This window comes from Gorilla gorilla, chromosome 1 (genome assembly GCF_029281585.2).
Source record: "Gorilla gorilla gorilla isolate KB3781 chromosome 1, NHGRI_mGorGor1-v2.1_pri, whole genome shotgun sequence".
NCBI classification, from domain to species: Eukaryota; Metazoa; Chordata; class Mammalia; order Primates; family Hominidae; genus Gorilla; species Gorilla gorilla.
The window spans coordinates 116,491,270-116,503,271 of NC_073224.2; the positions used below are offsets into that span (position 1 = coordinate 116,491,270).

A 12,002-nucleotide genomic window follows, 5' to 3' on the forward strand; every position below is an offset into this window, starting at 1 on the left:
AATCATAGCCGGGTGGGGTGGCTCATGCCTGTAATCCCAGCACTCTGGGAGGCTTAAGTGGGAAGATTACTTGAGCCCAAGAGTTTGAGACCAACCTGGGAAACATGTTGAATCCCCATCTCCAAAAACTATGAAAATTAGCCAGGCATGGTGGCACACTCCTATAGTCACAGCTACTCAGGAGGCTGAGGTGGGAGGATCGCTTGAGCCAGGAGGTGGAGGTTGCAGTGAGCTGAGATTCTGCCACGGCACTCTAGCCTGGGCAATAGAGTGAGGCCCTGTCTGAAAAAAAAAAAAAAGAAATGCAAAAACTAAAATAAAATTGCTACAAGGTTAACACAGAAAAATGTGTTCATACACCTAGGTTAGGCATTGATTTCTTAAACAGGACACAAAAAGCAGTAACCATAAGGGAAAAGATTGATAAAGTATAATTTCATTAAAATTAAGAATCTCAGGCTGGGTGCAGTGGCTCATGCCTGTAATCCCAACACTTTGGGAGGCCGAGGCAGATGTCTCACCTGAACCTAGGAATTCCAGACCAGCCTATGCAATGTGGCAAAACCCCACCTCTACTAAAAATACAGAAAAGAGCTGAGTGTGGTGGTGCTCCCCTGTAGGTCCCAGCTACTTGGGGGCTGAGGCAGGAGGATCACCTGAGCCTTGGGAGGTCAAGGTTGCGGTCAGCTGTGATTGTGCCACTGCACTCCAGCCTGGGCAACAGAGTGAGATCTTGTCTCAAAAAGAACAAAAAAAAGAGAATCTCCATTCATGAATAAGCACCATTAAAAGAGCGAAAAGGCAAGCTACAGATTGAAAAAAGGGAAATGCAATACATATATATCGTAGAAAGGACACATATCCAGAAAAAAGTATTACAAATCAACAGAAAAACAAGCATATCAATGAAAACTGGATAAAAACATTTAACAGGCACTTCACAAAAGAGGACACACAAATGACAATAAAAGATACTCAATCTCAATACCAGGAAAATGCAAAATGAAACCACACTGATACATTACTGCACCCCTACTAGAATGGCAAAATAATTTTTAACTGACAGGCATCAGCAAGGATGTGGGGTAACCAGAATATCCCTGCTAAATGGTACAACCACTTTGGGAAAACGTTCAACAATATGTAATACTAAGTTTTATCATTCATATACCTCTAAAACCAACAACGCCACTCCTACAAATATACCCCAGTCTAGTAATGTTCTATTTCTTGATCTGTGGTGGTTCACTTGGTAAAAATTCATTACCTGTACTTTTTTTTTTTTTTTTTTTTTTTTGGACACAGGGTCTCACTCTGCCACCCAGGCGGGAGTGCACTGCCATGATCACGGCTCACTGCAATCTCAACCTCCTGGGCTCTGGTGATCCTCCCACCTCAGCCTTCCAGGTAGCTGGGACTACAGGCACACACCACCACACACAGCTAACTTTTGTAATTTTAGTAGAGATAGGGTTTTGGCACGTTGCCCAGGCTGGTCTGGAAATCCTGGGCTCAAGTGATCCGCCCACCTTGGCGTCCCAAAGTGCTGGGATTACAGGTGTGATCTACCGCGCCCGGACCACCTGCACATTTAAAATTGTGAACCTCTCTGTATACTTCAGTAACTTTTCAAAGATTTCTTTGACACAAAGTTCTCAGAAATCTTAAAGCTAGCATTTCACAACAGAAAAAAAGAGCTTCTGGTTCACTGGTGAAATTTTACTAATAAAATTTAAAAACGAAAAGCTACTAACACATATCAGCTCAGAACAAAGACTAAACACTACCAGTAGATCTTTCCTTTAACTTCGTGAAGCACTGGGATTCATTCTTTCGGCAAAGAAAGGATGAACAACACTATAACCCAAAGAAAAGATATCACTGCAAGAAAAGACTTCTTTTCGAAAGCAGCTCTAGCAGCAAAAGATAGGAGGAAAGCAAGGAAACCACGCCAAACGTCTTGGTTAACTCTTCGGAGAAAGGACGCCAAATGAGAAGATCTAACAAGCCAGAAAGACAGACACAGGGAAATCAGGCCAACTCTTTGGAGTGCAAACACCAACCCCACAATCCAACCTACCGGAAATCCTGCGGTGAATTAGAGGCCTGCCCCGCTAGTCATGAGGTGATTCAGTGATGGCTGCAAACGCTCCTCATGTGCATCCTGGACTTGGTACACCTGGCTTGCCCATCACCAGCCTGGAGAAACCGCCAGGAGCAGAATCCCGGAGGCCAATAAAGACCCCAACTTTGCAAGCCAGGGGCGTGAGTGGTCTCGCCTCTCAGGTCCCCAGAGGGAACCGATTCCTGGCCTCGAGAGTGGGGTGCGGGGTCAGTGTCCTCCACAGGATATACGAGGACGTGCCCCCGAAGCTGCTCGTCCCTCCACCCCCTGGGATGCCACAGAACACCCGCCAGCGAGTTTCTTCCCCAGCGCCCAAGAGATGAGGGCTACGGGCGGCAGCGGCAAGCCAGGAATCCAACGCAGGGAACTTAAGCCCTGGCGGGGCCGGAACACACGCCCCCCGCAACCCCCCACCCCGCCTCGCCCTCCGTCGCTCGCAACAAAACTTGCGACAGCCGCAGCTCGACCCAGCTGTGTACCCGCGGGTCCCGGACTCACCGCCCGCCCGGCCTGGCGCGGCGCCTTCACCTCGGAAACGCTGGGTGGACTTCGCTGTAAACCGTAACTTCCCATCCAGACGGCATCCGTGCGCCGCGCCTCGGCCCGCTCCTGGCGCCACAGGTCGCCCGTCCGGCGTTCCCAAAAGCACCGCGTTCACTCAGAAGCTCACGCAGCCTCGCGACCCTCACCTACCCCTCCCAATACCGCCGCTGTCTCAACCGCCGCCCAGCCCATAGCCTGCGCCAGCTGGCTCCTCAGGGTCCCACTCGGCGCGTCAGGAGAGCCCAAGGCGCAGGCGCAGCGGGGCCTTAAAGGTACACGGCCGCCTCTGCCGCACAGCGGGTTCGCGCGGGGCAGGAAAAGGAGTAACCGAGCGGATAGACAGAGTGCAAAAGAGACCGGGAAATCCCTCTCTCCCCTCCGCCTCTCTTTCAAAGCACCAGCCCTTGACCCTGCAAATCGCTGATTTCCCGGGCCATTTGAACCGCCCCTGCCAGGTTAAAGGGGCAGAAGACACACCCCCTCGGGGGCCCGGAGCGACCCTGCGCTTAGGACTGCAGGCCTGGTGCTGCAGCACCGCCCCCAAGTCTGACTTCCAGGCCCGGCCATGCGGTGCAGACGCGCAGACGTGGGAAGGCAACCCCCAGCTCCCCCGAGAGGTGGCCTTAGGTCACTCGCAAAAACAATAACCCACATGTCAGTGGGACTTGTAGTGATTTTCTAATTTAAATTAATAACAGGTTTTGGAGATGGGCTTCCACTGAAATAAGCCTTTGAGAAAAAGAAAAACTTTTTCAACAAGATTAGGAAATACCAAGAAATAGGAAGTGAAGCCATGCCGTCCACCCAGCTAACAACTTTGAAAACTTGAAATTTTATCTAAGGCAAATGCTTGCATAACTTTAGGTCGTGCCATTATTATTATTGTTGTTGTTATTATTATTATTATTATTATTATTATTATTATTTGAAACGGAGTCTTGCACTGTCGCATGCAGTGACGCAATCTCGGCTCACTGCAACCTCCGCCTCTTGGGTTCAAGTGATTCTCCTGTCTCAGCCTCCCGAGTAGCTGGGACCACAGGCCCTCGCCACCACGCTCGGCTAATTTTTGTATTTTTAGTAGAGACAGGGCTTCACCATGTTAGCCAGGCTGGTCTCGAACTCGTGACCTCAGGTGATCCACCAGGCTTACCCTCTCAAAGTGCTGGGATTACAAGCATGAGCCACCCACTGGGCAAGGCCTGCCTGGAAATAATCGTGAGAAATAAACTCACCCGTCCAAACCCAAAGAATGGACTCAAAGACCCGGAAAACAGCAGAAGTGCGACTTATTATTAATGACAGTCTTGCAAGATCGGGTGTCTGGTAGGCAGGCACACCCAGTAGGCTTACAACAAGCAATTTATCCCCTAGTGTGGAAGTGCCTCCCCCAGTTCCTCACAGGCTGAGTACTATGGGATCACAGTATTCCCGGATGTCACCTATTGGATCTTGGGTTGGGACTTTTAGGTTGTTGTTGTTTTTTTTTAGGGTTGTCTCCCTGTATTTTGTTGCAGCCCATAACGCATTGCAATCATGGTCAGCTCGGGGGCTTTTCAAGTATTTGACTTATGACCTGGGCAGTCAGGCAAGCTGATAAGAATAGATGTAGTGAACTATTTTGCAGGCTAGTAAATGTCCATTCTAGACTAAACTCTTTGGTTTGGACAAGGCAGCTAAGGTGGGGGAGTGGGGGGTGGGCGACAAGCAGGCACCAGCTATTAAAGCAGCGGCCTAGTATATTCTGTTCTTCCATAGTTTGTGGGCCCAAGCCTAACTTCCTACAATAATAATTATATACAAAAGTTTTTAAAAGGGATAAAAGAAAAGAGGGGACGTCTCAAATGAATATACTTAAGCTCCCCCCTCCAGAAACAAGAAAAAAGCAAGTAAAAGGAACCTAAAGCAGGCCAGGCACGGTGGCTCATGCCGGTAATACAAGCACTTTGGGAGGCCAAGGTGGGTGGATCACCTGAGGTGAGGAGTTTGAAACGAGCCTGGCCAACAAGGTAAAACCCTGTCTCTACTAAAAATACAAAAAAATTAGCTGGGCATGGCAGCACCCTCCTGTAATCCCAGCTATTCTGGAGGCTGAGGAAGGAGAATCGCTTGAACCCGGGAGGTGGAGGTTGCAGTGAGCTGAGATCACACCACTGCACTCCAGCCTGCGCCATGGGAATGAGACTGAATCTACAAAAAAAAAAAAAAAAAAAAAAAAAAAAAACCTAAAGCAAATGGAAGGAAATAATACAGATAATAGCAGAAATCAATGGCATTGAAAACAGAAAACAACAAAAGGGGAAACTAGTGAAAATAAAGCTGTCTCTTTGAAAAGATCAATAAACTTGACAAAGAAAAAAAGAAGTCAGCTTATGAACATCAGGATGAAACAGGGACTACACTCATTACAGACTGCAGATATCAAAGGGATAATAATAAGGGAAAAACTATTTAAAATTCTGTACACACATATATTTGACAACCCAGATGAATTGGACAAATTTGTCGTAAGTATCAACTACCACAACTTACCTAAAGCAAAACAGGTCATCTGAGTAGCTCTGTAACTATGAAAATAATTGGATTCCTAATTTTAAAATTTCCAGAAAGAAAAGCTCCAGGTCCAGATGGTTTCACTGGAGAATTCTACCAAACAGTTGAAGAAAAATTAACATCAATTTTTTTTTTTTTTGAGGCGGAGTCTTGCTCTGTCTCCCAGGCTGGAGTGCAGTGGTGCAACCTTGGCTCACTGCAAGCTCCGCCCTCCGGGTTCACGCCATTCCCCTGCCTCAGCCTCCTGAGTAACTGGGACTACAGGTGCCCACCACCACGCCCGGCTGATTTTTTGTATTTTTGGTAGAGACGGGTTTTCACCGTGTTAGTCAGGATGGTCTCGATCCCCTGACTTTGTGATCCACCCGCCTTGGCCTCCCAAAGTGCTGGGATTACAGGCGTGAGCCACCGCGCCCAGCCGAATTAACATCAATTCTGTACAATCTCTTCCAGAAAATAGAAGATGAAGGAACACCTCTCGACTATTTCTGTAAAGCTATGATTACCCCAACTCCAAAACCAGACCACAAAAATGTTTATCAGTCAATGAAGAAAAATCATTTGACAAATTCAACATCTATTCATGATAGAAATAAAGGGAGGCCAGGCTCTTTGGCTCATGCCTGTAATCCCAGAACTTTGGGAGGCCAAGGTGGGTGGATCACCTGAGGTCAACAGTTCGAGACCAGCCTAGTCAACATGGCAAAACCCCATCTCTACTAAAAATACAAAAATTAGCTGGGCATGGTGGCAGGTGCCTGTTATCCCAGCTACTAGGAGGCTGAAGCAGAGAATTGCTTGGACCTGGGAGGTGGAATTTGCAGTGAACCGAAATCATGCCACTGCACTCCAACCTGGGTGACAAAGCGAGGCTCCATCTCAAAAAAACAAAACAAACAAAAACAGAAATAAGAAAAAATAGAAAGAAGGGAAGAAAGAGAATGTTTTACAATTATCAGAAACATAGGAATACAGGACTTTGTCAGCTCGATAAAGACAACTTACAAAAAAATTCACAGTTAACATCTTACCTCATGGTGAAAGACCACATGCTTTCCCTCTAGGACTGGGAACTAAGCAAGGAGACCACGCTCACCACTGATATTTCACATGACTATCCTACCCAAATGAATAAGGTAAGACAAGGAAATCACAGGCATACACTGGGAAGGTGGAATAGATGAACTTTGCCCTATTCTTCCTGCTCATTACATCTAAAAACCTTGGGCATTGTACATACAACAAATATAGGAAGACTGAAGGGCAAAGAGAAGATAGGAGGCCATCTGGCTTCCTCAAGACCCACAGAAAGCCAGGAGATGAGTTCCCAGGATTCCTCCATGCCCCGGCATACATCCTAGATGTAGAGCCAAAGGAGATGGCAACCCAGAAATACCAATGGCTACAGATCCAGCAAACCCCAATACAATCTTGCTCTCTCTAGGCAAAGGATCAGCAAAGGGGCAGTCTAGCAAGACAAGACACATATATGATCATCAGTTTCCTCAGGTCAAGCACCGTGGAAGAAAAGCTGTGGCTGCATCAACATAAAAGCTAGCAAAATCCCAGTGAGGGGCTTCGGGTTTCACACTTGCGCAGGTATAATGACATATGCTAAACCCCCACCTTGCCCCGGGGGTTCTTTAGGTTCCAGCATTTTATTTATCATGAGACACACAATGACTAAAATGCTGGAAACTAAAGACAGAGAAAATACCTCAAAAGCAACAGAGAAAGACGACATCTTACCTAGAGGGGAAAAACAATTTCAATGACAGATGTTAGAGGAGGAAGCTGGGGCTGTCATCATCATCCCTGCCAGGTGATAATATGTTTACCTCCCTGTCAATAGAAACTACATTTGGAGCCTAGACTTCATTAGATGGTCATGAGGCACCTCTCCCTCTGTCTGCTAGGCTGGTATCAGAGGAGTCCTGGTGGAGAGTCAGGACTTTCATCCACCCAGCAGTAATAAGGCTGCCCTTGTCCTGTGGTGTCACTGGAGGCCATGTGGAAAGCAGTAATGAAGCACTCCTACCCACCCAGCCAGGGAGGTAGCAGTGGAGGAGGAGTGGGCTGCTGGAACTCCCCCTCCTACCTTAGCAGCTCCTCCACTCAGGGTGTCAACAGAGGTCAGTCAGATGAGAAACCTGGATTTCTACACACAGCTGGCTACAATGAGATTGCACCATTCTTCTTCCCCTGCAGAAACAGACTCAAAAAAAGGTAGTTAAAACAGAAGGTTTCAATAAAATTGAAACTCTGATAACATAACCCCCAAAAGTCCAAGTTTCAATTGAAAATCATTCATCATACCAAGAACTAGGAAAATCTCATACTGAATGAAAATAGACAGCAAATACACGCTGGCAATGAGATGAGAGAGGTGTTGGGATTGTCTGACAAAGAGTTTAAAGCAGGCAAGCCTGATGAAAATGATTTAATGAGTACTTATAAGAACACTTGAAACAAATGGACAAGTAGAAAGACTCAGCAAATAAATACAAGACATAAATAAGAACCAAATGGAAGTATTAGAAGTGAAAAATACAACTAAAATAAAAAGTCCAGCAGATAGGCTCAGCAGCAGAATGGATGGTGTGGAGCAAACAAATCCATATACTGCAGATGAGAAAAACAGAAATTACAGAATCCTAACAGGGAAAAAATAGACTGGGGGGGAAAGTGAACAGAACCTCAGGGACCTGTGAAACTACCTCAAAAGTTCTCACTTTCATGTTGTTATCAGTGTCTGGAAGGGGAAGAGGAAGAAGACAAGGCTGAAAACATACTCAAAGAAGTAAATGGCTGAAAGCTTCCCAGATTTGGCAAAAGACATAAACCTACAGGCTCAATAAGCTGTGAGAACCCTAAATAAGATAAAACCCAAAGAGGTCTATGGCAAGACACGTGAAAAAATAAAATGTTGGAAAAGAAAGACAAGGAAAATGTCCGGAAAACAACAGAGAAAGGTGACACCTTACCTAGAAAGGAAAAACAATTCCGGTGATGATGGATTTCTCATCAGAAACCATGGAGGCAGAAAGAAGTTGTGCAGTGCTTTTCAAGCCATGAAAGAAAATAATTGTCAGCCCAGACTCCTCTGTCCAACAGAAACATCTTTCAGGAATTAAGGGGAAGATCAAAACAGTTTCAGATTAAGAAAAGCTAAGGGAATCTCTGACCAGCAGTTCTGCCTTAAAAGAAAGGCTAAAGGGAGTTCTCTAGACAGAAAGGAAATGATTAAAGAAGGAAACTTGGGATGTCAGAAAGAAAATTTTAAAAAACAGTGAGCAAAATAGGCCTTCTTTCTCCTCTTGTGTTTTCTAAACTATGCTTGACGGTTTCAGAAAAAAATCATAGAACCATTCGATGTGGTTCTAACTCTACATACAGAAAATGTTGGAAACAATTATAAACTGGAAGGGTAAAGAGACCTATAAAAAGGTTGCTCGTCTATCGTTCACTCAACTGGTGAAACAATGACACCAGTATACCGTGTGGTCAGATATAGATGCACAGACATATAAATATATATATATACCTGGAAAAACCAAGAGGGCTATACAAACACATATACTAAAAAATACTATGGATAAGGCAAAACACCATTCTCAAAGATGTTCAAGTCACCACAGCAGGTAAGAAAAATAAAGCATATCCAGAAAATGAAACCAGAGAGAACAAACAGAAAAGGAAAAATAAAATGGCAGACTTAAGCCCTACCATATCAATCATCACATTAAATATCAATGGGCTAAGTACACCAATTACAAGACAGAGATTGGCAGAGTAGGTTAATGGACATGACCCAACTACATCCTGGCTACAAAGAGACTACCTTCAAATATGATGATACAGGCAAGTTGAAATCAAAAGGATGGAAAAAGATATATCATGCAAACATTAGCTAAAGGAAAGTAAGACTGGCTATATTAATGCCAGATATAGTATATTTCAGAACAAAGAAACTAATCAGAGAGAGAAACAGTAACACAGTCATTTTCAGAATATTAATTATTTTAATCCGTAAACATGATACATATTTCCATTTTTGTGTCCTTTCAAATTTTTATCAGTATTTTACAGTTTCCCTTATAGACATTGTTCACCTTCTAGGTTAAATTTATTCTCAGGCATTTTTTTGTAGCACTTGTAAATAGGATTGCTTTTTTTATTTCTCTTATCCATTAATTCTTTGTTGTATAGAAGCACTACTGATTTTTTATGTTGATTTTGTATCTTGAAACTTTAATGAATTTGTTTATCAATAGTAAATATTTTTTAGTAGAGTTTTTTCTACATGTATATGATTGTATCATCTGCAGAGATGACTTATTCAGCCAATCATAGAAAGATAAATATTACATTTTCTCACTCAAATGTGGAAGCTAAAAATGTTGACAGATATCATAGAAGTAGAGAGTAAAATAGTGATTAATAAAGGCTAGGAAGGGCAGGGGGAAGAGCCAAAGTTGGTTAATGGAAACAAAAGCACAGCTACATAGGAGAAATAAATTCCATTGTTCTATAGCACTATAGCATGAATACAATAAACAACGATGTATTTTGTATTTTTTTTTTCTTTTTCCAACTTTATTCAGAATGTTCTGCCTTCAAGGTACTGATTGCACACAGGAAATGTACCAGGTATAGTTACTGAGCTGGGGCCACCAATGGAGATGGAGCACTGCAGACCCCTAAGACTTCAAGCCATGCCGGAGTGGGAAGACCTATCCACCTTCTGAACATACGAGGCAGAAGGCTCAGAGTCCTGGAGGCAGACTTTCTCCTGGTTTTCCTTGTGCTGACGGCAAAATACTAAACAAGTCTTCTCTCCATCACTTCTAAGCCCAGGGATGCAATCTCACTCCCTGGCACTCTGCTTTCTTCTAGAAGTAGTAAGCCTGGCTGGTAGGGAACCACCCTGAGGGGTATGGGAAGGGGAAGTCGGTTCACTTTCCCTATCTCCCAAAATACTAGAGGTGGGGTTGGCACCCTCCCCAGGCTCTCCGAGCCTACAGAGCTAGCCCAGTCTCCAGGGAAGGCCCAGATGCCCTGGGACTTAGCTCGGGGAGGGAGGTATAGGCATGGGGTGCTCATCTGTCCTGGCGGCTGCAGAGCCCTGCCCCTTTTCCGGGCGGCAGTAGGAATACAGAAGCTAAGCTCACCAAAATCATATTGGTTAATGTTTCTAGTGAATTTCCCAGAAACATTTTTAAGTAGACTACCAAACTACCCTTTCTTAATTAAAAATTCATTAAACCACTAAAACCTCTCCCATGCACTTTTTCTTGCAAATCAGATATTTGTATAAACAAACAAAAATAGGAAGAAAAAAAAAGAAAGGATATTTTCAAATGGAACTTACTTTTTAAGTGATGGAGACATGCACTTGGGGGTGGGTGGGTGTGAGTTTTCATTTGTGTTTTGAAATCCCAAATTAATGAGCATGATAAACTGTTATTGCTGGCACTGGCTTTACCCCAAGTGGCCAAGTGGCACTGTCTGACTCTCCGAGTCCTTGCTGGGTCCCCCCAACCTTCCCCTAACCCCCACCCTTTCCCTTTCCATTGACTTCGGACAGCCCTTGTCGATGTGCCAATCGCAGTGGGAAGGGGGAGAAGGGGGGAGGTCACAGTGCATGGGGTTCAAGGTCACAGTGGGTGGAGCAAGGGGGATCACAGTGCAAGTAAGTCAGGTCGTTCCCTCTGCTCAAGTCCAGCTGTCTGCCACGGCAGTGCAACCCGTGGCGGACGACCCAGGAGGCGGTGACGGCAGCAACGGCGGCATCTTTTCTTGCCTGCATTTATCTGCGCTGTTTGAAGCCTTGAGACCCATCAGGACCCAAAGGCTGTCTGATCACATTACTGGGCTGCCTGCTGTCTTCGGGTTGGGAGATCCTGGTTGGCCTGTCGAGAATGGGTTTCTCCTGCTCCTCCTCGGGGTTGGCGCTGCCCAGGATCCGCTTCCGGGCCTCGGCGTACTCGACCTCTCGCTGTGCTAGGGACTTGACTGGAAGGGTGGGCCTGCTGGTGGAGTTGGGGCTGCTGACCACACCGTTGCTGGTGGGCCTCTTGAGGATGCGGATCTGTGGAGGGGGCCCCGCGGGAAGGCTATCGTCCTGAATCACAATGGGCACTTTGGGAGGAGATTTGGATTTCCTGCTCTCTTTTTGTGTGATCTTCAGTTTTTTTTCCAACCGTCTGTCTATTTCCCCGCTGTCTGCCGCCTCTTCCCAGCTCTCAGCGACCTCCTCATCTTCCATCTTACTCGCCGCTTTCCCTCCTCCCCTATTTTGTATTTTTAAATGCTAGAAGAGTGAATTTTGAATGTTCTCAGCACCAAGAAATGATAAATGTTTGAGGTGATGGATATGCTAATATCCCTGATTTGATCATTACACATTGTATTGATGTATTGAAATATCACATTGCACCACATAAATATGTACAGTTATTATCTGTCAATTAAAAGAATAATAATAAAATAAGAATTGACACTAATTTTTACAACTAGAACTTGATAGAATTTTTATAAAAATTGTGTTCAATCTGTAGACCATTTTGGGAAGTACTGCCATTTTAACAATATCATGTTCTCATTTATGAGTGAAAGACATTGCACCATTTATGTAGATACTTTCAATAATGTTTTGTATTTTTCAGTATATAGGTTTTTCTTTTGTTACATTTATACCTAAGTAATTAGTTATTCCTTCTGTTAAAAATTTTCTTTTAATTTTATGTTCAGATTGTTAAACCAACTTTGTATTCCAGGA

General features: G+C 44.7%; 1 protein-coding gene and 1 pseudogene across 1 annotated transcript; both read right to left on the bottom strand.

Moving 5' to 3' along the window:
* Positions 1-2,697, bottom strand: part of LOC129523528 (neuroblastoma breakpoint family member 15-like) — a 48,411-nt pseudogene extending 45,714 nt beyond the window's left edge.
* A 7,091-nt stretch (positions 2,698-9,788) lies between these two features.
* On the bottom strand, positions 9,789-11,509 carry LOC115934006 (SUZ domain-containing protein 1-like). The gene has a single exon (XM_031009371.3). The coding sequence runs from the start codon at positions 11,487-11,489 to the stop codon at positions 11,031-11,033; it is 459 nt and encodes a 152-aa protein (XP_030865231.1). The 5' UTR covers positions 11,490-11,509; the 3' UTR covers positions 9,789-11,030.
* Between the last annotated feature and the right edge of the window lie 493 nt (positions 11,510-12,002).

What these genes read in the sequence shown, in the direction of transcription:
- LOC115934006 (XM_031009371.3), bottom strand. Translation starts at nt 11,489, where the DNA reads ATGGAAGATGAGGAGGTCGCTGAGAGCTGGGAAGAGGCGGCAGACAGC.